The 26382-nt window shown below is 41.8% G+C and overlaps 1 protein-coding gene across 1 annotated transcript in view; it reads right to left on the reverse strand.

Annotated features, from left to right (window-relative positions):
* Nucleotides 1–26382, reverse strand: part of kif5c (kinesin family member 5C) — a 149303-nt gene that overhangs the window by 21524 nt on the left and 101397 nt on the right. The window contains exons 12-16 of the mRNA XM_068034489.1: nt 13078–13250; nt 11577–11645; nt 11077–11283; nt 8142–8288; nt 1919–2107 (exon numbers count right to left, since the gene is read on the reverse strand). Of these exons, the coding sequence (XP_067890590.1) occupies nt 1919–2107; nt 8142–8288; nt 11077–11283; nt 11577–11645; nt 13078–13250 (785 nt within the window). The remainder of the gene's footprint in view (nt 1–1918; nt 2108–8141; nt 8289–11076; nt 11284–11576; nt 11646–13077; nt 13251–26382) is intronic.

Genomic DNA, 26382 nt, shown 5'->3' on the forward strand with positions numbered 1-26382 from the left:
AGAAGAGACTGAGGGGCCCATATCATCCCTAATGAAGTCTGTCTTAATACAGGAATAAATTAAAAAATTAAAAATATTTTAACAAACGGTGAAGATTGTGCAAGTTCAATAAACGTTATTGTGTGAAATGTTATATCAAAGTCCTGAGAGACACTTGCAAAAACATCAATCTGTTCACAAGTATGCAAAGGAGTAGCATGTGAAGCACCCAGCAGGACAGAAAGTCAAACGACTCATTTATCAACTACTCCTCAGTGCGCCAACATATTGCACCACAGACTGGTAGATTACAAATTCAAACCTTTACTCTGCTAGCTCCTGAACCCAAGTGATTTGCTTCAGGGTGACATCTGGCAGAGACCAGCAGGTGTTTATGAGATAGAAAAGGATCAGTCATCCCCAGCCCATTCTCATGCACATTTTAACAATCCTCCCAGCAGAAATATCAAGAGACATGGCAGCAGAGCACACACAACACTTGGCTGCAGCTGGTGTATACTCAAAGAGAAGAGTTTAAAAAAAAACATTATTAATCGCATTGTAAAGAAGCACTTAAGACCACATTTAAAAGTGGGGCCCAATTGTACCAAACTCCTTCAAATATCAAGGGAAAAAATACCGATTGTACATAAACAAAAGAAAAACTATTGAATAAAAACGATGATCTTGATGTCTTGTGGTCTAGCTGCTGTTTGAAAAACCTGAGCTGCAATCTCAGTGACAACACTTCAAAAGTACTTAATTGGCTGGAAAACACATAGAGACATCTGGTGGTCATGAAAACCACGATATAAATGCAAGTCTTTCTTTTTTCAATCAAGCTGCCAGTGCTCAGGAAACATCTACTGTACTGCTTACAACAGCTGGTCTACAGTAAGCAGTTTCAGGACCAAGAGTTCAGCATCCATCCACAAACTTTCAAGTTGTTAACAACTTGCTCTTGTGGCTAGCATAAAATTTGCCATGACTAAGGGGTACTTTCCAGAGAATCACCTGGATCTATTTCTCTCTCAGCCACACACATACACATGCACACCACATTCTCTTGAATATAACAAATTGTTGACTATGGATCAATATTTTTTACCTAACAAGTTGGTAGACAGGGGACATAATTATTACTCATGGCACCTACCTAAGACACTATCACAAAAAACAATTATCTTAATCTAATCTCATCTAATCTTTGGCCTCCTTATCTCGAGAGACAATGGGTAAGCGACTGGAGGTGGTCAGTGGTTTGTGAAGCAGCGCCTGGAGTGGCCATAAAGGCCAATTCTACAGTGACAGACACTTCCACAGGTGCTGCAGATAAAATTGGTTGTCGGGGCTGTTACACAGTTGGCTCTCCCCCTTGCGCTTCTGTCTTTTTTCCTGCCAACTGTTAAGTCTCTTCGACTCGCCACGCTTTAGCCCCGCCTTTATGGTTGCGCGCCAGAACAATTAAAAACCTAGAAAATAGAAAGAACTCTAACCATATAGGTTGGGTAACAAACCTCCTCATAAAGGATTTAGTTCATTGAAAATGAAGCTCATTTCCTTTTGTTGGCAACTGCGGTGAAGCCCATGCAGCCTTACCGCAGGAAAAATTGTTGAAACATTTCACTTTGGAAGGGCAATATTAGCTCGAGCTCCTCTTGTACACACCATCTGATCTTCCTTATCATTGAAATCGGGTGGATGATCTGATCTCACCCGTTTTACACCTCCACCGATGTTGAAATTTACACCTAATGTGTTTAAAACACACACATATGATATAAAATGCAGCCTACAGTTTATTAGATCTGCTTGGCCTTCATCAAACTTCAAGTATCATCATAACAAACAGCCTATTTTACCTTGGATTTCTATCCTTAAACCACCAGTAGAACTAGAAACAAGTGCTATTTGCACTGTGAGCTTCCATTTACCATACCTGAGACACTAAAAGCTGGCAAGCTGCTAGTTCCCTCTCATTCTCATTCATTTTTTTATTGCAGTCCAATTGTGTGCTCTCCAGCTGTTTGGCACGCTTCACCAATGTCTTGACCTCAGACTTCATTTTACTAACATATAGACGAGCAACTGTAAACTCCTCTTCCAGCACTCCATTCATTTCTGCCATCTGGGAGAGAGAGAGAGAGAGAGAGAGAGAGAGAGATAGTCGTTAGATTGTGAACGATAAAAATAAGACAATGGTTGGAATCTTCCTGCCTCTCTCGAATTAGTAATCAATGGGATAGGGAAATAATTCCACCCTTTTATTTTAGTTGTCCAGCACGCGCATCACTTTGCAATAGAAAATATTTCAACAGTAACGTAATATTCATTTCTTTGTGGCTCAGTGGGTAAATGCAGTATATGGTGTAGAACTAAGTCCACAACACAGAAGGTTTTAGGCACGATCTTTGGTCTCTGCTGAGTTAGCACGTCTCAGCAAGGACAATAAGAGGCTGCATTTTACATGTCCGTTGCCGAAATCGGACTGCTCCCCCCGCCCGCAATGATGTGGCGGGTGTGGGCGGTCCGTCCCCGGCAATGGCATCAGGCGCCACTGCGTAGGAGCTGACGCCATTTTTAAAGGACTTCGAGCCCTTCCATTTAGTTTACATTTTTAAAGAGATAGTGTATTAAAATTGATTCCAAAAAATTACATAAATTTTTCTAGCCCCTCTTCCACCGCCCCCCCCCCCCCGCCAATAACCATAGAATTCATCCCTTGCCCTCTCCCCCCAAAATACTTAGCTTGTGCACCTAACCTTCCCCTCCCCCCACAATTAATAAACTGTGAACATTACCCCCTTCCTACCGTACACCAATCAGATGAGCTCCCTCCCCTCCCGTCCTGAAATGCTTACCTGCTCCTCCCTCCCACCAGTGTTCCGCCTCGGATCCCCGGACGGGATTCCGAAGGCGCAGGTGTGCCGGCCACTGGCAGCAATATCGTTCTGGGACAGTTGGCAGGAGCGGGTAATTAATTAATTCATTTAAATAAATTTACATATGTTAATTTTGCTCCCGTCGCCGTGCGGCGGGGGTCACCACGAGGCATTGCTGCCACCGGTAATATCAGGCTGTGCCTTCCTGGCATCGAGGCTCATGGCAGGCCTCTGCCGGAGGCTTTTTCTGGTCCCCCGCGCCACGAACCGTGACGTCAGGGGGTCTGTAAAATTCAGCCCAAGGTGGTCCTTGACTAGGACTTGTGGAAGGCGCCAGGAAGAGAAAAGATAAAAGACAGAAAAAAGGAGAAAAGGGAAAAAGTGGGGTGGGGTGGGGGGGTAAAGGAGGAAGAAGAGGGTGAAGTAAGCAAGGGTTCTTATCCAGTATTTGCCTATCTATCCAGAATAGAGTTAGATTTTGGGTGCAATTGCGATGAGTTTGCCTGGCAACACTCACTGTCCAGCCTCACAAATGAAAAGAAGCTGTTCAGCTGTGGTAATGAAGATTGCTTGTGCTGTGGACTGTTATCCCTGCACGAGCTGCCACATTCATATAGGAGAGCAGAGGAAATACAATTTTTAACAAGTGCATTTACTTGTTTTAACTTCCAGAGATAGGTTGTGTGAATTTAGTTTTTATGAAATTTAGCCTAGATCTTCATGTACTCCTTCCTGCCAACAATTATGGACCATTTTTCTACTTACACAAGTCATTTATACAGTGGTTTACTCAGTCCATACCACTGATTTGAAACGATGCAATATATAAATGAAGCGCCTCATCTTGAGTACGAAAAAAGATTTTAGAAATTGTGCAGAACAGCTCAAGCTGTTACTAATAAGCTATTCATTTGCCAGCATGAACAGCAGTGACAGGAAGGCCCTAAATGTTGACCATTGCACTTGGGAGTCACTAACTAGCGAAAGAGGGAAATGGCGACACATCCTGTGGACTAGTGTGCACTACCACGATGACCAGTGGCTACGGCAGCTTGGCAACAGGCGCCAATGTCAAAAACAACAACTCACAGCCATCACTTGGCAGCTTTACGTGCAGAACTTGTGGCAGAACCTGCCTCTCAAGGATTGGCCTTCACAGCCATCAGCAAAGGTGCACCAAGAGAAGACACCCCACCTAAATGGATTGCTTGCTGCATGTCCATCATCTTTCGTAGATGGAAGGATGCCAACCATGACAGCATTCATAATGGCAGTGATTCTCAAAGTGTGATCCGCAGACCATTGGCGGTCTGCGAGCTGGTCCAAAATGAAAGTCACTGACGAAGCAATACGAGAGAACAGGCTTAAACCCTTATCCTCACCACATGCGTGACGGAACACAACCAAACCAGCTCCCACATGCGTGGCATGGGTCGTCATAAGTGCAACGAACAACAATGTCGTTTTATAAGCAACATTTATGTTACTGTTACAACATACAACTGCAAGATCAGATTTTCAACTCTGTGGGACTAAAAACAAAGAGGAACCAACTGAACATGGAGCCCAACACGAGTTTGAAGCTCTCCAGCTTGGAAGCAGACATCACCTCACTGGTGTCTCATCAAAAGCAGAGCATTCTTCCCATTTGATCAGTGTTTTTGCGATGGTAAGCGAAAGCAGGTAGGTGGTCCGTGGGGCCGTTGCCCCGCCAAAGTGGTCCGTGGACGAAAAAGTTTAAGAACCACTGCATTATGGAACCAGATATAAGTGTGGACAAATTAAATAATAAGTTTGCTGAACAATCTTCACACTGAAGTTGCTATTTAAAGATGAAACACCTAAAGCGGTCTCAGAAATGATCATGACAGATGGGTTGCCACCATCTCAGATTGTGTCAGGGGAACTATCTGATTTGAAAAAAAAAAATCACCATCTTCAAAGACAGCCCAAATCACAACCCCTTTACGTTTATCACAAATGGAAGAGTTGTAAAAAAATTCACAGTCAAATCTCAGTGTCTCACTGGCAGAATGGTACTGTTGCAGGCGATTGAGAAAGGAAAGCATGTTGCAGTTTCAGTTCTCCAGCAGCTAAGAGAGTTTCCACTGGGCTGGGAAAAGGGATTCATGCTAAATAGGGTCCATTGCAACTTTTCTTTAAAAAAAAAGTGGGGTTCTATGTATGTGGAAGATTTACTGAACGCATTCGGGGGAAAATGCAGCAGTCTCCTCAAACACCAGTCCAGTCCACATGCAACCAGTAGAGGGAGCAAGAAGCTGCATTTATTTAATTAAGGTTTCTGATACACTTTAATCTTGAATTGGTCCAGAACATTCGACTGGTTCTCTGCAGTATTATTTAAAATTTAGATGTGATTAATGATCATTTCTCTCCATTTATGGAATAAAGTATCGCAACTCTGCTCCTTTGAGAACTAACATTTACATCCATCTGGAGATATGAACGCTTGTTTGCGCTAAGTAGACAGTAAAAGCAACCATTTATTAAGCATATATTTAACAGCAGGTGCCCTGCCCTTTCAATCTAGTTTATCATTTTAATCTTATCTCTAATAATTCTAGAAATTGAGAGGAATGTACCTGATTTATGAAGTTTTCAAAGAATGCAATATTTTTCCACGTTGAACATTCAAAATCAGCAACAAAACCCTCCCTGACCAGATGCAGGGCAATGTTGTCTCCACTCTGAGTTACCAAATATCTCAAGCACAACCTCAGACAACCTGTTCCTACTGCAGGGGTATCCAACCTGTGCCCCTCGTGACAACTGTGGGCAGCCAGGCCTTGACCAACCCTTGACGCCAAGTCCTATTGTGCTTCGGTTTCTTATTTGCTGGCTTATTCTATTTTGGATTTTGGTGGGTCTGGAGGTTTGGAAAGGGCCATTCCTAGCTCTGATAAATCCATAAATCAAATCACCAAGACATATTTACATAACTGACTTAAGCTGTATAACCTATTGGCAACATAGACTCAAAGAAAGAAAGACCTTCATTTATATAGTGTCTTTCATGACCATAGGACGTCCCAAAGAACTTTACAGGCAATGAACTACTTCTTGAATTCTACTCACTATTGTCATGTAGGCAATGCAGCAGCCAATTTACACACAGCAAGCTCCCAAAAGCAGCAATGTGATAACGACCAGATAATTCTTTTTATGATGTTAATTAAGGCATAAACATTGGCCAGGACACCAGGATAACCCCCCTGCTCTTCTTCGAAATAGTGCCATGGGATCTTTTACGCCACCTGAGAGAGCAGTTGGGGCCTCGGTTTAATGCCACATCCAAAAGACAGATAAGTGTTATCGCTGGAGAAATTGCCCATTTGTGCTAAGAATCCACATCCACTAGATTGACATCACCCAGACTCATTTCACATGGGATCCTTGCAAGGATAGACTTTCAACAATGTCAGGGTTGCATTCAAACCCTGTTCCTAGAAGTGCAAAGAACAATGCACTAAATCACTGCCTAGTTCCCCAACATTTACAATTCTTTCTTATGAAAGAGGAACTCAGCTCTTTAAGAAAAGCAGCAGTGAGATTCAAGACAACTAATCTCAGTATGCCGAGACTAAAAGGGAAAGGAACTAAGAGAAGAAAAGGAAGCAGTTCTTGCTAGAAATGGCTTATGATCTTGAGCAGGAACAGGAGCAGGTGCACTTTTCAGTGTTCAGGCTTACAAGCCACCAACAGTAACTCAGATCTAAGATCCAGCTCTTAGGTGAAGAACGGCTATTAGCTTGAAATATGAAGGACTGATGCCAAAAAATTCACATTCAGCTAGCTTCAGGAGAGGACTAGAGGAAGCTTTGAACCATATTTGACTAATGCACTGAAAATGCCTAGCTCAAAACCTTTCAGTCACTCTCCACTAATTATCATACCATCAGCCCTATGGTTACAAGTGTCAGGTTTCAAAATAATTCTACAGTCAGAGGAAATAAAGTTCATGGTTACTGGGAAATCTATCTGCAAGTCATAACAGACATGCTGAAAGAAGCTAGCACGGGTAAAACCCATTAAATCAAACTCCCAGTGCAATTCTGTAAGAATGGACAGATAGTTCAATATATGTAAAGTGTTACTTACTGAGTAGAGTAATAACCATTGATCAATATAGGCAATTCCTAATGTCCGCTGGACTGCTGCGCAATGGCATTTGTTTTAAACAGCTGATTACCAGCCTCTTCTTCCATTGCACTATTTACAATGCAAGCAACCTGAACATTACTCCTCTTCGTTTATCATCCATCTCCAGGCCAAAATTGTGGCCAAGGTTCCGCTGGTTTTGAAAAATTTTGTGTTTTTTTCTGGAGTTTCAGCTCATATCATTTGCATATCACCGATTGCAAAATCTGCTATGAATCAGTGCAATCGGGTAGCGTTCAAAACCATTTAAAAAAATTGTGTTAAAAATTATTCCTTGATATATTTAAGAGTGGTAACTTGAAGCAGTTTTATTAACAGAGCTGGAAATGGGATTGTCACAAAAACTAAGCATTTTTAATCACAGTGATAATCCACCACCTTGAATAACCTGATTTTAAATTACTGAAAATGACTTTCAAATATATACAGATCCATTTGCCAGTTATTCTGGCATACAGTAGTAAAGAAACAGAATCATTCAAAAGCTGTTTAAACATACCTATTATTGTCATTGCGCTCAGAAAATCCAGCTTAATTTAAGTCTAAGGCCTGCAAATCAGTGCAATTAGTGATAACTCCCAATGGTGATTAATTCAATTTGGGGATGTAGCCAGCAGTGTGGGCGCAGCCAGATTACAGAGCAATGTTTTCTAACTAGTGTAAAAGATCACAGAAATTTGATTTGCTCTTAAAATTCTGCAGTCTTTTCTGCATATTTTTGGTCGAATTGTACTGAAAGATACATCGCAACTGAGCGAAACTCTATGTTATATTCCGAAAAGCCAGCTGGTGAAGGATGATACTGGAGCCAATTTTTGCTCAGTATACAATTTATTTACAGAGTGGAACACTGCAAGCATTCACCTCCTAACTCAACCACACCATAGTTTCAGTAAGCATCCGCAGTATTTTGCTTTTATTATAGTTTCAGTAAGTGTCTCTTTATATGTGCTCAAGTGATACCCCAATTAATGCCCTCCACTTGCATATAATTAAACACAATTGATATACAATTAACACTCTACCCCTATTATTTTGTTGCACTGCATCAATTATTTCATGCCTACACCAAGGTTTCAAGAACATTCTCTGAGAACCTACCATTTTTACTTCACTGTTGCCAATGATTCCCCCTATTTCTCCCAGGTCCTTCAACAAGATATTCAGTATCTCAGTTGCCCTCTTCTTCTGATGGTTACTGAGTTCCTGGAGTTGGCTGAATTCTTTCTGAACAACTATTAAGGTATTCTACAAAAAACAGAGTTTAAATGCAAATCTGCAGGTTAGAAAGAAAATCATTGATACAAACTATTTTAAAATAATGATTAGCTTTAGTAGCAATTTTATTTCTTAAAATACAAAAATTAACAATATTTCATAGAATCATAAAATAATACAGCACAGGAGGCATTTGGCTTATCGTGTCTGTGCCAGTTCTTATGAGATTAGTCCCAAGACCCCGCTCTTTCCCCATATCTGTGCAATTTTTTCTCCAAGAATTTATCCAATTCCTTTCTGAAGGCTACTATTAAATCTGTATCCATTACCCTATCAGCCAGTGCTGTCCAAATCTGAACAACTCGTCGTGCAAAAAAGGTTATTCCTCATATCGCCTCCAGTTCTTTTGCTAATCACCTTAAATCTGTGCCTTCTGGATATTGGCCCTTCAGTCATTCGAAACAGTTTCTCTTTCCTCACTCTATGGGGCAAATTTTACAGAACCCTGATTAAGTACCTTCATGCACCCGCTATTCGTCCCGTTGCGATATTGGTGCCGGTGGCCAGCATTCCCATGCCTTTGTATCCCTGTCCGGGGAACCGAGGCGGAACACTGGTGGGGAGAAGGGGGGGTGGGCAGATAAGTTTTTTTTAGTGTGGGGAGTGGGGTCAAACTCATCTCATTGTTTTAGGAGATGGTGGGACGGGTTACAGTGCAAAGTTTATGAACTTTGGGGAGGGAAGGTCAGGTGCACAAGGTTTTGCGGTGGGGGGGAGGGTAAGGAATTAATTCTATGGTTATTGGGAGGATGGGAGAGGGTCAAGATCAATTTATTTAATGTTTTAAAATCAATCTAGCTTTAAATATTTAAATTGAAATGTCGGGCTCGAAGCTCTTTAAAAATGGCATCAGTGCCTGCACATTGCTTCATTATATTTCTGCCTAACAGACCTCGACTCCAATTTACCCAGGCCAGATCCCTCTTTAATTTGCTGAAATTAGCCCTCCTCCAGTTCAGTATTTTTATTCTAGATTGATCATCCTTCTCCACAACTAATCTAAACCCTATGATACAATATCACTAATGCTGAGATGCTCCTCGATTGTGACATTCTCAACTTGACTGACTTCTTTCCCCAGGACTAGATCCAGCAACGCCTCCTTCCTTGTTGGGCACAAAACACACTGACCAAGAAAATTCTTCTGAACACACTCCAGAAATTATGCCCTAATGCAATCACTGTCCCATTCAATATTGGAGAAGTTAAAGTCTCCCATTAAAACAACTCAATAGTTCTTGCATGGCTGAGTAATTTCTTTGCAAATCTGCTCGTCTACCTTCTTCCCACTATCTGGTCGCCTGTAAAGCACACCAAACAGTGAAGTAGCTCCTTTACAGTTTCTTAAATACTATCAAATAAATTCTGTAACAAAAACAAAAAGTGCTGGAAATACTCAGCAGGTCTGGCAGCATCTGTGGAGAGGGAAGCAAAGTTAACGTTTCAGGTCAGCGACCTTTTATCTGAACTGGCAAAGGTTAGAAAAGAATCAGGTTTTAAGCATGTGAAGGGGAGGTGGGTGGGGGAGAGAACAAAGGGGAAGGTGTTTGATAGGGCAGGAGAGATTAAATAACAAAGCTGTTATAAATAAATAAATTCTATCTCTGCCTCAAGGACATTCCCCCTTTCTAGCACTGTAATAATGTCATTAATCAAAACTGCTACCGCTCCTCCTTTTCTCCTTCCCTATCTTTCTTGAATACCTTGTATCCAGGAATATCAAGCATCCGAACCTCCCCTTTTTAAGCCAAGTCTCCATTATGCATAGCACATCACATTCCCACATGGCTATTTGTGAATGCAACTCACTAACCTTATTAACTACACTTTGTGCATTTACACAAATGCACAACTTAGCTTAGGTCTCTTTATATTTCCTACGATTCCACCTAATTCTGCATTATTTCTAACTTTAACTGTCTCTCCCAGTACTGTGTGCACCTTATTTCTACTTTTCATACCTTATCTTGATGCCCAACCCTCTGCCACAGCACTAGTTAACTTGCCCACAAGGTCTTAGTTCTGTACAGGTACATCCTGTCAAACTTGAACAGATTCCTCCTGCCACAGAACTGTCCCAGAAATCTGAAGCCCTCCCTCCTGCACCATGTCTCAAGCCACGCATTAACCTACCAAATCCTCCTATTTCTCACTAGGCTTGGCACTGGGAGTAATCCAGAGATTACTAACTTTGAGGTCCTGCTTTTTAACTTTCTCCCTTTCTCCTTAAACTCTATTTGCAGGATCTCACCCCTCTTCCTGCCTATGTCATTGGTTGCAAAATGGGTCATGAATTCTGACTCTTCCCTTTCCCCCTGCAGAATGTTCTGCACCCTCTCTGCAATGTCCTTTATCCTGGCACCAAGGAGGCAACATATCACACTGGTCGCACATCAACAGTAACATCGAATCCCCAATTACTATTGCATCCTACACTTTTCTCCCTCCTGTGCTATCCTTTGCCCTATGGTACCAGGCACTCGTTCAAGGTATCATCACCCTCACCAGCATTCAATGCTGAATATTGGTTTGAAAGTGCCACACACCTGGAGAATTCCCATATTGCATGCCTCTTCCTTTAGTTTTAAATTTGAATTGTTTTGGCAAGGCTTTTCAGGGAAGACATAAACCTAATCTGCTACTTTTAGCAATGGACTAGCTCATCTACCAAGATCTAAGATAAGGCTAGCCAATTTTGCTCTTGTCTCTCTTTCTCCTCTTCTAAACAACCAATCAACAGCAACATTATGACAATTACCGTTTTTTGTGTCAGTTCGTCAGTCAGCAACTCATTGGCCTTGGACTTGTCCTCCACCTCTTGGGATTTCTGGTCGTAGTTGACAGCCAGTTCCTCCAAGGCCTGAAGCACTTCTTTCACCTCATCCTTAGCTGCTTCATTTTCTAACTGCAGTCGGTTCAGCTCTTCTTGGATCTTCTCATAATCCCTTCTTGTGGAGGCCAGCAGCTGGAAATAGCACACATTTATATCAGTTTGGGCCGGTTCAAAACCCTCATGGAAATCATAAAGGATTCAAAACATTTTATTGGAAGACAAGTCGGTAGTGCAGTCCCAATGATATCTGGTACTTAAATCTTAAACATTTTCTAGCAATGCTCCATCAAATCCATACATTGTATTTGACTAAAACTCTAAAGAAGTTAAACAGTTTATCCCCACTTTTGACCATTCCTTTAACCTTGGCACATTTGGATTAAACAACCATAAACATTGACATTACTGTGTGCAAAAAAAGTCACCTCCTCTTGGTCTAGCATCTGCTGCTTCAGATTCTCAGTCAGCTGGCTCTGCTGGTTGATTTCTTCATCCTAAACAAAACAAAAATCAGAGGGAAATTCAACAGGAGATTTTGGTAGCATCCCAAAATCCCAGGATTCCCAGGACTGTTTTGCTGCAATCTGCTTTTTCAGGAAGTTCTTTTTGTTTTATAGAATAACACTCAATGTTATCACCCATTCAATTTAAATCGATAGTGGCAAGAGGAATTACAGTCGAAATGTGATAAAAATTCATGCTCCAATATCCAAAGGAGTAATTGCAGGACATTTAACATTAGAAAATGTCCATATCACTATTAGTTCACAAAGCTTTCACCACTACCTATAGAACAAGTCATTTCGAGAGTGACTTGCAAATGACTGCATCAACCATTCAAACACTAATGGTTGCTTAACTTAATTTTAAGGACCAGCTGTGCTTATGAAGACCCGGGCTGCAAAACAAGGCCTAAACTAAGCTTAAAAATAAAGACTGCAGTGAGCTCATCCATCCCATCACTGTTGGCAAAAGACTGCTTTACAGGCAAACACGACATGGACAATGCAGTGGCTCCTCATGCTTCATATGCACATTACAGAAAACAGCCAAAAACTCTAAGCTTTATTCCTTCAAAAGAAATCTTAAGTTAATGGCCCAGAATTTAATGGGGTGGGTAGGTGGGGCCTCTTGGTAGGTGCACAGAGGGCTGGATATTTTTTTACTCACCTTTCAGCTCCAATTATTTTTGCACCACTAATTGCTGGAAGTGGGAATTGATAACAGGCCCAACTGAGCATCTGAGACCTTGGTGAACAACAGGGCCAACAACCCATCTCCTTAATCAATGAAATTTTAGGACAGTAAGAAAAAATACAAACCAAATGATGAAGAAGGAAATAAGATGAATTAGAGTCAAACTAGATACAGAAAAAGAGATAGAGAGAGAAAGAAGGATTGGATTAAGAAAGAAAATTGAAACAGAAGAAAATTTTTTTAAAAAGTTGAAACAGAAGAAAAGTAAAAAAAATGTAAAACCCTCTAGGAGCAATTTACAACCTGTAGGCATGAGACACCACAGTTTCAGTTGTTCATTTTCGAGCCTTCCAAGGGTTTGTGGCATGTCAGGAACAGAAATCACCCGATTACCTGGGTCCTGACACTATGAAGTAGCAGCAATTTTAATTCATATTTACAGCGTAAGCCTAGCAATTAATGCAGCTCATGGTGAGCTTGATGGCGAGATCCTGTTTTTGCGAGGCTAACAGTGGAGCAGTGCAAATCATATGGCAATTTGCAACTCACAATGTATCTCTCCCTCACCACAAATTGCTGGCTTTGTTATGCACTAATGTGAGTGTGTCATGATACTGCTGTTACTTACGAGCAAATTCTGAGCTATTAAGACAACAGAAGAACAAGAAGGTACAATGCACTAAGACACAAGTGTAGTAATGTTAAGTCCATCTGTCATCAAATACAAACCTTGTCATCGAGCTGCTTATACAAATTGCTGATCTCTTCCTCTAACTTAACCCTCTCCCCTGCTGTGATTTTGGGTGCTGGAGCAACATTGTCAATGGTTGTCTGATTGTCACATGGCTCCAAGGTCTTTTGATCTTTGGCGTCAATTTGTTCATCTTCAGGCACAGACTCACCTGCAAGGAGCACAAGGATAACAGGTTGGAACCAAGACAACAGGTTTCCAAGGCAACACAACCTTCCCATTTATGCGCAATGCGTGCACAAAAAAAGAGGAGAATCTTTCATTTCGTGAAGCACCAACAGGCCAGCAATGAATGAAAGTCGAAAACTGACTCGGCAAACTGAAACAAAAATCAGCATACTTAAAAAGCTCCTGTGATTTTTTTTAAAAAATTGATTGAATTGTATTCTTTTTATGTATTTGGGCAATTGTCTCTTTTGAAAAGAAAGGGTAATTGCACTAATATATATTCCAAGTAGAAATGAAAATGGTTAATGGATGTTTCTTCAAAATGTTTTAAAGGTCTCTGGTGTTTTAACTCGGAAAGCAAAACCAGCTTTCCAATAAAACAAACATATGATGTAAGGATACAGCCAAGCATTGTCTTCCATACAAAATTCTGTGAATGTCCAGGAGATGTGCTCATGGTGCAAGGTAGTTATTCCTAACAGCCATAGAATGAGAATCTACTGCTAATATTGTAGATTTGCCCATAAAGGTCTAGTAACTAACTAGTAACACTGAATACTAACAAATCCATTCCCCTCATGCACTCCACCAAAAACAAAGCATTTTGTACATTATTGATGCTTTCCTTTCTCCCTCGATCAAATTGGCACCTGCTGCTCTACACTTACACTTTCCCTAGAAATTCAAAATTTACAACCTATTACTACAGCAGAATGTTATAAATGTGCATGATTTAGTTTTTATTATAGGCCAGCAGCTCTTCTGTTGCATTTTTCACACTAAGCCAAAGGATGCATTATCTTATAATGAACTTTATCCCACATAATGTACAACATCTTACATAATAAGGGGGATTTTTACATCTGTTACAAAAGGGCTAAGAAGACATAAAGGGACTGCCTAGAGGAAAGCCTTCGACTGCTGATATATTTAATCTGGCCTGTCCCTTTAAGGTTCCAAATGATTCCTCTACTATCTGCAGGAAGTACTTTAAATTGGCACATCATGAGGTCAATTAGAGGCCAATAAAGTTTGTTTCTAAATTAGCACCTTAGAGGGGCGTGATAGATGGTGAGATATTATATTTCCATGAAACTAGTACCAGTCAAATGGACTACAATAGCTTTTCTATTCCTCTATGTTCCTATGCTTCTAAATCCCAACTCCTCTTACGAGAGGTCTGATTATCATATTCAGCAGAAAGTGACTGGCGTTCATGATTGTTCAGTAATGACCTGTTGCTGGTTAATGAATGGCATGTTTGCACTGTTTCTGCAGGACTTTGGCAAATCTCCCACCAACATTACAGTGGGAGATTGGGACAGCTCTGTGGAAATTCAACCCCGTAATGTTGTTGTATATGAATAACTAAAAAACTCTGCCAAGACAGTAACATCTTTGTGTATGCTTTTTGACCATGTGAGTCAGGACACAGTCTACCTTAGGCATGTACTCTATAGGAATGTCCCAACTCTCTAGGCAAATGCTAAAACTGGCTTTAGATTGATGGTGACTGGATGCCTTCGTTTTTATCTCAAGCCTGCTTACATTACTCTTTTCATTTATAAATCTCATCCTGCACTGAATGTACAAATTAAATTGGAATCCGTATTCAGTGCCCTTTGCAGTCTTTCATGGACAGCTATTTACGGCCTCAAGCTTAGCAAATCTAAATCGCTGTCTGTAAGCAGCCAATATATTATCAATAATTACTTATCTTTCCCACTTGAGCCCACAAACTCTGCCTTTACTCTATAATGATTATACTAAATTTCCTTTGAAGTTGAGTATTTTTAGGGATGGGCAATAAACAATAACAATTTATATGTATCTACCACCTTTAATGTAATAAAACATCCCAAGGCACTTTACAGGAGAATAATAGAGCAAAATTTGACACTGAGCCACTGAAAAGATATTATGGCAGATGACCAGAAACTTGGTCAAAGAGGTAGGTTTTAAGAAGTGTCTTAAAGAAGGAAAGAGACGTAGAGAGGCAGAGAGGTTTAGGGAGAGAATTCCAGAGCTTAGGGTCTTGGCAGCTGAAAGCATGGCCACCAAAGGTGGAACAATTAAAATTAGGGATGCTCAGGAGGCCAGAATTAGAGGACTGCTGATATCTCACAGTGTTGTGGGGCTGTTGTGGAAATTACAGAGATAGGAAGGGGCAAGGCCTTGGCAGGATTTGAAAACACGGATGAGAATTTTAAAATTGAGATATTGCTCACCTGGGAGCCAATGCAAGTCAATGAGGGCAGGTGTGATGGGTAAATGGGTTGGCATGAGTTAGGACACAGGCAGTGGAGTTTTGGATGACATCAAGTTTACGGAAGGTAGAATGGGGGAGACTGGCGGGAAGTGCACTGGAATAGTCAAGTCTAGAGGTAACAAACGCATGAATGAGGGAAGATGAGCTAAAGCATGGGTGGAGGGTCGGGCGATGTTACAGAGACAGACATAGACGGTCTTAGTGATGATGTGGATATGTGGTTGGAAGCTCAACTGGGGGTCAAATATGACATCAAGGTTGTGAACAGACTGGCTCAGCCTTCGACCGTTACCAGCAAGAGGGATGGACTTAGAGGTTATGGAACAGAGTTTGTAGCGGTGACCAAAGATAAATGCTTCAGTCTTCCCAATACTTAATGGGAGTAAATCTCTGCTCATTCAGTACTGGTTGCCAGGCAAGCAGTGTGACCATTTAAAGACAGTGGAGAGGTCAAGAGAGGTGGTGGTGAGATAGAGCTGGGTATTGTCAGCATTCTTGTGGAAACTGACACTGTGTTTTTGGATGGTGGCACTGAAGGATAGCATGTAGGTGAGAAATAGGAGGGGACCAAGCATAGATCCTTGTGGGACAAAAGAGGTAACAGTGCATGACTGGGAAGAGAAGCAGTTGCAGGTGACTCTCTGGCTATGATTAGATAGATAAGAATGGAGCCAGGTGTGTGAAGTCCCACCCAGCTGGACCACAGTGGAGAGGCTTTGGAGGAGGTTGGTGTGGTCAACTGCGTGAAAGGTTGCAGACAGGTCAAGAAGGATGAGGAGGGATAGTATACCTTTGTCACAGTCACATAGGATGTCATTTGTGACTTTGATAAGAGCCATTTCAGTACTGTGGCACAGGCAGAAACCTGATTTCAGAGATTCAAACATGTGGCTCCGGGAAAGATGGGCACGGATTAAGGAAGCCTAGTGGTCAGCATTGCTCACATCCCATGAATGAATGATAAAGAAATTATATCAAGCAGAGTTTTCAATGGGGGAAAGAATGAAGGAAAATGCAAGAGTGTATAATATAATGGGTCGAATAATGTCTTCACCTCTGAGTCTTACACTTGAGTCAAACCCAGACCCCAAGGGATGGATTTAAGTGAAATAAAGTTTGGCCAATTTCATAGTTCCTATTAGCTGTAGGTCCCCAATGCAAAACTGCTCACAAACTTGCATTTTCACTCAGCTGGTACGGTAGCTGGCTAGTGTGGGAACTGAAGCAGTGCAACATGCAGGTAGGTTGTAAAGCCAGAGTAAAGTTTCATCCTGCATGTAATCCATGCCCTGTCTAACCTGATTTTGCACAATGGAAACACCAGGTGTGAAAAAATGGAAGAATAATTTCCACAATGGATTAATGAATATACCAATAAACAAATCAGTCACACAGACTAAAAAGCTTCCAAATTCACTCAGTGGTCTTTTTTGAATTAGTCAGTTTCAGCCAGGTCAATATGATCATGGTGCCAAAGGGTTAGGGAAACCCTAATCAGGGAAATCAGCCTGGAGTCCCACTCCTAATCATTATCCAATGAATTCTGCTAGAGTTGTGCATGACTGAGTAAAAAGTGAGGGAATGGTCAGGGTCAGAGTCAGCTCATCTCGCACCGACCCACTGCGACGGGTCACATATTATAGGTATCACTTGGCTGTGTAATTAAAGGAAAAACCTCACATAAGTAGCACAACATCCAGCATGATTGAGGACTGCTTCTTCAAAGTACTTAACTTGGAGAATATGGTGAGTGAGGGAATTTGGCACAGTGAAGGAAGAGGTGCTGTTCTGATATTTTACAAAACAAGGAGCAGTCCAAGAGAGGGAGCAGGAGACAGTGAGACCTGAGGACAGAGGTCTAGAGGCATTGATTAGTTGAGTAGTTTGGTTGGTAAGTTTCACGATTTTTTTTCTCAAAACTAGGGCAGTAGTTTAAACTAGACCAGGGAAAATATAAGTACTGTATTGAATTTATAGCTTAACTAGTTAAACTACTTAATATAACTACAAATAATGGTTGAATAAAGACTAACTAATTAAATAAATAAAATAAGGCGTCTAAGATATGGCAGAGCAAGTTGTGTGTCTTGACTGCAGTATGTGGGAGTTTGTGGATGATGAGACTGTGCCAAGCAACTGCATCTGCAGAAGTTGTCTCCATTTCGAGTCTCTCCAGCTCAGAGTCACTGAGCTGGAGTTTGAGTTGGAGAGACTCCAACACATAAGGGAGGGGGAGGAATTTCTGGACAGTTTTACTCAGAATACAGTCACACCCCAGAGGAAAACACAGGTTCATGAAAAGGTGGAGGAGGGGTGGGGTGGTGGTGACTTTTAGGGAGTCTGGTAGCAGAGATTTAGGAGAGGTTGAGAAGGAGGCCCCGCAAACACTGGACCTGTCCAACAGGTACAATATACTTGCTACCTGTGAGGACAAGGAGAAAGACTGAAGGACAACCACAATGCAGACCAAAGCATTGTAGCTCAGAAGGTTGTCCAAGGATGTGGGGGAGGAGGTGGTGGTGGTGGTGATGAACAGCAGAATAGAAATGTGGTAGTAATAAGGGACTCTACAATTAATGGGATAGATAGTGTCCTCTGCGGCCAAGAACAAGAATACCAAAGCGTGTGTTGCTTACCCAGTGCCAGGGCAAGGGGTATCTTGCAGCTGGAGAGGAGTAAATCCAGTTGGCATGGTCCATATTGGAACAAATGACATAGGTAGGAACAGGAAGGAGGTTGTGCTGAAAGATTATCAGGAATTAGGCTCTAAATTAAAAAGCAGGACCTTGAGGCTAATAATCTCTGGATTATTGCCCGAGCCACAGGCAGATTGGCATAGAGGAGACAGATCAGGAGAATTAACGCATGGCTAAAGGGCTAGTGTGGGAAAGAGAGGTTCCTTTTCATGGGACACTGGCACCAGTTCTGGGACAGGAAGGAGCTGTACCAACGGATTGGGCTCCACCTGAACAGGGATCAGACCAGTGACCCAGCGGAAAGGCAAAATAGGCAAAGGCTTTAAACTAGTAAGATGGGGCGGGGAGGGGAGGAATCCACATAAACAAAACAGAAAAGGAGGGCATAGGAAAGAATAAAATAAGGGAAAACATTTATGACAAAGGAATAAATAAACATATAGAACAGGGATTTAAAAAGATGGTTGAACATAAAGTGAGAGGGAAGCCGAAAATGAGTTAAAATAGCTGTACAGCAATACACAGTGTCCGTAATAAAACAGTGGAGCGTTGGTAGGAACCAAACATTGTAGGGATTACCAAGACAGGGCTACAGAAAGATCAGGACTGGGAATTAAACATTGCAGGGTATAATCTATTTAGAAAAGATAGAAAGGGAAAAAGGAAAGGTGGCATAGCTGTATTTATCAGGAATAAGCATTTGACCGAGCATGGCATCAAGCAGCCCCAGCAAAACTGGAGTCAATGGGAATCAGGGGAAAACTCTCTGCTGGTTGGAGTCATACTTAGTACAAAGGAAGATGGTTGTGGTTATTGGAGGTCAATCATCTCAGTCCCAGGACATCACTGCAGGAGTTCTTCAGGGTAGTGTCCTAGGCCTGACCATCTTCAGCTGCTTCATCAATGACCTTCCCTCAATCATAAGGTCATAAGTGGGGATATTCGCTGATGATTGCATAATGTTCAGCATCATTCGCCACTCCTCAGATAACGAAGCAGCCCGTGTCCAGATGCAGCAAGACCGGGACAACATCCAAGCTTGAGCTGATAAGTGGCAAGTAAAATTCGTGCCACACAAATGTCAGGCAATGACCATCTCAAACAAGAGAGAATTTAACCATCTCCCCTTAATGTTCAGTGGCATTACCATCGCTGAATCCCCCACTATCAACATCCTGGGGGGCTTACCATTGACCAGAAACTGAACTGGACCAGCCTTATAAATACTGTGGCGACAAGAGCAGGTCAAAGGCTGGGAATTCTGCGGCGAGTATCTCACCTTCTGACTCCCCAATGCCTGTTCACCATCTACAAGGCCCAAGTCAGGATAGTGATGGAATACTCTCCACTTGCCTGGATGGGTGCAACTCCAACAACACTCAAAAGCTCGACACCATCCAGGACAAAGCAGCCTGCTTGATTGGCACCCCATCCAACACCTTTAACATTCACTCCCTTTACCACCGACACACAATGGAAGCAGTATGTACCATCTACAAGATGCATTGTAGCAACTCAATGCTCCTTCGACAGCACCTTCCAAACCCACAACGTCTAGCACCTAGAAGGACAAGGGCAGCAGATGCATGGGAACACTACCACCTGCAAGTTCCCCTCCAAGCTGCATACCATCCTGACTTGGAACTATATCGCCATTCCTTCACTGTCACTGGGTCAAAATCCTGGAATTCCCTTCCTAACAGCACTATGGGTGTACCTACACCCCAAGGACTGTAGCGGTTCAAGAAGGCAGCTCACCAACACTTTTCAAGGGCAATTAGGGATGGGCAATAAATGCTGGCTTAGCCAGCGATGCCCACATCCCATGAATGAATTTAAAAAACATAAAGGCAGTAGAAAAGAGGGATGCAGCTATCAGTAAGACAAAAATAGAATCCATATAGATAGAGTTAAATAAAGATAATAAAGGATCAATCACACTACTAGGTGTACTCTACAGACCACCTAATAGTGGATGGGAGGTGGAGGAAGAAATATGCAGACAAATTAGGGAATTGAGTAAAAATCATAGAATAATAATCATGGGGGATTTCAACTACCCCGATATTAATTGAACAGAAGAGATAGGAAAAGTGGATAAGGGATTGGGGTTTCTACAATGTGTACAGGACTCCTTTCTAACCCAATATGTAAAAAAAGCCCAACAAGGGAAGATTCACCACTATTGGATCTAGCAATGGGGAATGAACCAGAGCAGATAAGAGAAGTAAAAATAGGGGAACATCTAGGTAATACTGACCATAATATAATATGCTTTAAGATGATAATAGAGAAGAACATAAATACGACGAAAACCAGGTTAATAGATTGGAGAAAAGCTGATTTTGAGGGGCTGAGAATAGAACTTAGGAAAACAAAATTGGCAAAAATATTGACGAGCAACAATACAAAACAATAATGGGAAACATTTAAAATGGTGTTCAATAGATTGTAGGAAATATATATTCCGCTAAAAGGAAAGAATAAACTAAATTGTAGTGAGACTCCATGGATGAATAAAGACACAATGGAACAACTGAGTGTGAGGAAAGAGTCATAAATTAAATACATGGACAGCAGAGGAGTGCATAAGAGAAATATGAAGAGATCAGGAGAGAAGTCAAAAAAACTATTAGAAAGGCAAAGATGGAATTAAATTACCAAGGAACATAAAATAAAGAAGTAAAATATTTTACAGGCACACCAATAATGGGAATAGGACCATTAAGGGATAGGCAGGATAATACACAGCTAACAACAGATGGCAGAAATATTAAGTAATAATTTCACATAGATTTTTACCATGGTGATAGAATGGGCAGACATGACATTGAATGAAGAGATGAGTAATGAGCTAAGTGGTTTTAAAAAATGGGAATGTATTGAATAACCTAATCAAACTCAAAGAGGATAAAGCCTTTGGTCCAGATGGATAGCACAGGCATTATTACTACACAATGTAACAATTTGTTAGAAAAAGGTGTAGTGCCAGAGGACTGGAGGATAGCTAACATAATTCCTACATTTAAGAAGGGGGACAGAACATGCCCAGGGAATTATAGACCTTAACTATTATAGATCTTAACATCAGTGGTAGGAAAACTAAGTGAATCCCTACTAAAATAGAGAATAGAAGAACATCTAGAAAAGAAAAATATGAATAATCAACATGGATTTCAAAAGGGAAAATCTTGCTTGTCCAATCTTATTGAATTTTTTGAGGAGATAACAGAGTGGATAAGGGTAATACAGTAGATCTAATTGATCTAGATTTTCAAAAGGCCTTGCATAAGGTACCCAATAATAGACTAATGAATAAGGTCAGAGAATGCGGAGTCAGGGGACAAGTGGCAGAATGGATTGCTAGCTGGCTTCAAGACAGAAAGCAGAGAGTGGGAGCAAAGGGTAGTTATTCAGAGTGGCAGTAAGTAGGAAGTCATGTTCCACAAAGATCAATGCAGGGACCACTGCTGTTCAGAAGTTACAGTAACAATCTGGATTTTGGAATCAAAAACACAATTTGTAAATTTGTGGATGACACCAAATTTCGGGGGGGGGGGGGGGGGGGGCGGGACAGCCAATACTGAGGAGGACTGCAACAAATTACAGGAGGACATTAATAAACTTGCAGAATGGGCAAACAATTGGCAACTGAAGTTCATTATAGATAAATGTGAGGTAGTACATTTTTGTAGGAAGAATAGGGAGATCACTAATTACTTGGAAGGTGCAAGTCTAGGTGAGGTTGGGGAACAAAAGGATCTTGGACACAAATACATCAATCACTAAAAGTTGCACCACAGGTTAGCAAGGCCATAAAATAATCAAACCAAGCACTAGGCTTTATTTCTAAAGGGATAGAATTGAAAAGTCGGGAAGTTATGCTAAAACTGTATTGAGTACTGCATGCAGTTCTGGTCGTCATGCTATAAAAAGGCTACAGAGGTACTGGAGAAGGTGCAGAGAAGATTTACAAGGATGATACCAGAAATGCATGGGTATAAATATCAGGAAAGGATGAACAGGCTAGGTCTCTTTTCTCTCGAAAAAAGAAGGCTGAGGGGTGACCTAATAGAGGTCTTTAAATTATGAAAGGGTTTGACAGAGTGGACACAGCGAGACTGTTTCCCCTTGTGGGGAACAGCACAACTCGGGTGTACCTACCCCACATGGAATGCAGCGGTTCAAGAAGGCAGCTCACACCACCTTCTCAAGGGCAATTAGGGATGGGTAATAAATGCTGTCCTAGCCAGCGATGCCCACATCCCATGAATGAATTTTAAAAAAACTTGAGGCAATTAGTATAAGATAGTCACCAAGAAATCCAATAGGGAATACAGAAGATACTTCTTTCTCCAAAGAGTGGTGGGAATGTGTAACTCGCTACCACATGGAATGGTTGAAGTGAATAGTAAGGGGAAGCTATTCAAGCATATGGGGGAGAAGAGAATAGAGGGTTATGATGATAGATTTAGATGAGGAAAGTTGGTAGGAGGCTCGAGTGGAGCATAAACACTGGCATGGGCTGGTTGGGCTGAATGGCCTGTTTCTATGCTGTATATCTTATGTAATCCTATGTACTACCCTATTCCAACAAGGAATTCACACCTTCATGATCTCCAAAGATGAGGGGGACAAATTTTCTTTTTATTTACAAGCACCATCTAAAATAAGGGGCAACTAGACACTTTGGTGTGGTGCAACCCTAGATTTACTCACCCACCGAAGATCTGATAACTGTAGTCTTTCCAAACTTCGGTGGGTCTGTGGAGCGACCATGGCTGGAGCAACCCAACTATTATACTGAGGTGTGCCCCTTTCACCTCCCACCTCCCACCAATTTTATGGCAGCTTGGCTTGGTATTGCTTTTCCATTTTAATTTTTAAAAAAAGCCTGCAACAGGAATGAAGGGAATGGTACCAAGGCCAGGGTCTTAATTAAGGTCATAATGACCCTTTTTGCTACTCTTCAACAACTAACATTTTTGACAGGCTGAACTGGCAATGCTTTTACGCTCAGAAGTGATAACTACAGGCACAGAAATTGGTTGCTTAGCCAAGAATTATGTAAATTTACAACACAGAAAGATGCAATTTTTCCCAATTGGACTGGGCAGATGTTTATACTCCACACCAGCCTCCTCCCATCCAATTTCTTCTAACCTTATTAGCATATCTTTCTGCTCCTTTCTCCCTCATGTGCTTATCTAGCTTCCCCTAAATGCAAATAGACTATTAGTCTCAACGACTCCATGTTGTAGCAAGTTCCACATTCTAACTACTCTCTAAGTAGAGAAATGGCAAAATTCACCCACTCAGAACAGCGAAGCAACACATTATGATTTATCACATGGCAGCTCATCATCTGGTCCTGGGACATCTACAGTGCCTTAGATGACCTACTGAAGAAAACTCTGGGAAATCTGAAGTCTCAATATAGCTCTTTCACTCAAGAGAGAGTTTTGCATTACAAATAATACAGCAACACTGACATTAAACTAGCAAATTCCATGCAAATCTTTCCATAGAAATCCTATACTTCAGAATTCCTTCTTATTCTCACTAACTATTGATTGCATAGATGTGCATAATTTTACGTAAAAGGGTTATGGTTGTGTCATCCAATGATTTATCCTAAAAATGAACAACTGCTGATTTACTATATCCTCCCAACAAACTCAAACTGTATTTTTTTCAAACTAATATGTATACTGATGTTTCAGTAAATAAGTATTCAAAAGATAGTTTTTTTTTCAAATTATCAACTTGTGATTCTTAATACTCTACATGAGAAATATACCAAAGAATAAAACATCATGTTGGCTAACTGGGCATGGATATATTTCCCAATCAGTTGAAAAATAGCTACAAAAATATCATGGGCTGAATTTTACACCACCCCACCACCGACCCCCCCACCCGCCCAAAGAGCAGGATGGTGGCAGGGGGATGGTGTAAAATGGAGCGGGAGGCTCCAGGAGCCCTTCCCGACCAGCTCCCGCCTCCGCCACAACTTTACACAGGGCGGCAAAAAATGGCCCGCCTGCCCCAGGCCAATCAAGGCCCTTAAGTTGCCACTTAACGGTCACTTAAGGGGCTTTGCCCACCTCCACGGGGCTTTTACCTGTAGCTAGTCAGGCGGCCGAGGCCAGAGAGAAGCTGCCTGACAAAAGCAGGTGGCTCTCTGACAGCCCGGGGGGGCTCTCATGATCGGGCACCCTGTGCCCAATGGAGGGCTGCCCCTGCTGCCCCAACCACCCCCAACACCTAACACACCCCTGTCCTCACAATCGACCACACTTGCCTCGCCGGGGTCCAACCGATCACCCCTGGAGAGGCAACCAACACTCACCTTTGTTCCAGACTCCCTGACATTATCTTCTTCAAGCTGAGCTGTAGTCCCAGCAGTGGCCACCGCTCCCGATGGCGGTGCTGGGACAGAAAGCTGCCGGCCCGCTGATTGGCTGGCAGCTCTATCAGGTGGGACTTCCTACCTCAAGCGGGTGTAAGTTCCACCTCACACCAATTAAAGCCCGGCAACCCGCAAAATACGGGTCGGATCCCCAGGCGAGGCGAAAGCAGGTTTACCACCGACTGTTCAGTTGGTGGCCGGTTCCGGTCCGCACAGGGTTAAATCCCGGCCCATGTGTAACAAACATCTTTTCTTTCCCCCCAACTCCACAAGCTTGTCAAGGATTACTTTCATTTATTACTTGATGCAACTGGGTAATTTCTTTACTCAGAGGGTTGTGAATCTTTGGAATTCTCTACCCTAGAGGGCTGTGGAAGCTCAGTCATTGAGTATGTTTAAAGCAGAGATTGACAGATTTCTAATTACAAATGACATAAGGGGATATGGGGATAGTGTGGGGAAAAAGGCATTGAAGTGGATGATCAGCAATGATCGTATTGAATGGCGGAGCAGGCTCGATGGGCTGAATGGCCTACTCCTACTCCTATGTTCCTATGTAAAGTATAGCTTGGGGAGGAATTAAATAATGCCGATAAATAGAACATTGATTTTCACATTATGTAAAATTGCGTTGGGACCACCAGATAAAACTGAATAGAACACTATCTTAGAATAGAACACTAACTTAACTAGATTGATTCCAGAGAGCTAGATTGATTCCTCATATGAGGGGTTTGTCTACTAGATTGATTCCAGGGATGAGGGCTTTGTCTTATGAAGAGAGATTGAGCAGTTTAGGCCTTTACTCTAGAGTTTAGAAGAATGAGAGGAGATCTAATTGAGGTATATAAGATGATTAAGGGGATTGACAAAGTAGACATAAAGAGGATGTTTCCTCTGGTGGGGCAATCTAAAACGATAAGTCATAGTTTTAGGATAAGAGATAGCAGATTTAAAACAGAGATGAGGAGAAATAACTTCTCTCAAACGGTGGTGAGTCTGTGGAATTCACTACCCCAGAGTGCGGTGAATGCCGGGACATTGAGTAAACTTGAGGAGATAGACAGATTTTTAATTATTAATGGGTTCAAGGGTTATGGAGAATGGACAGAAAAGTGGAGTTGAGGCCGAGATGAGATCAGCCATGATCGTATTGAATGACGGAGCAGGCTCAAGGGGCGGAATTGCCTACTCCCGCTCCTAGTTCTTATGTTTATCTCTTGCTGATGTAACCAAGGTATTTTCAGAGTGGACAGAAGAATTTACTGCACACGCATACAATATCTGGTGCTAAAGACCACGGTAAAAGGGGAACTACGAGTCCTGTGGCCCGCAATTCTCTAAATCTCATGCATAAAATGTCATGTTTCGGATCATTTATGAGAACTGCCATTTTTCTGTGGTCAAATGAAGAGATGGCAGGGTGTCCATCAGGACATTGGCTTTCAAAGTTATTTAAAGCTGAGTAGGAAGGATCCCAGCCCCCAGTGACAGGCCCACTATGTCAGGTTCTATTAATAAAGCCAAACTGGCCAATGATCAATGGTGCTTTGAACAACTACAGACTTGCTTGGCTCTTGTACTAGGTTACCAAGCCTGCCAAAAAGAGTTGACTCGGTTCTAATCCCAAATCATAAGACATCTCATCTTAGCGCCAACATGATCCCAAAGACTAGATGTTTTATAGAAGTTAGATTGGACTTTGATTCCTCACTAGTTCTCAATACATATCCATTCA

Source organism: Heterodontus francisci, chromosome 7 (genome assembly GCF_036365525.1).
Source record: "Heterodontus francisci isolate sHetFra1 chromosome 7, sHetFra1.hap1, whole genome shotgun sequence".
Taxonomy (NCBI): Eukaryota; Metazoa; Chordata; class Chondrichthyes; order Heterodontiformes; family Heterodontidae; genus Heterodontus; species Heterodontus francisci.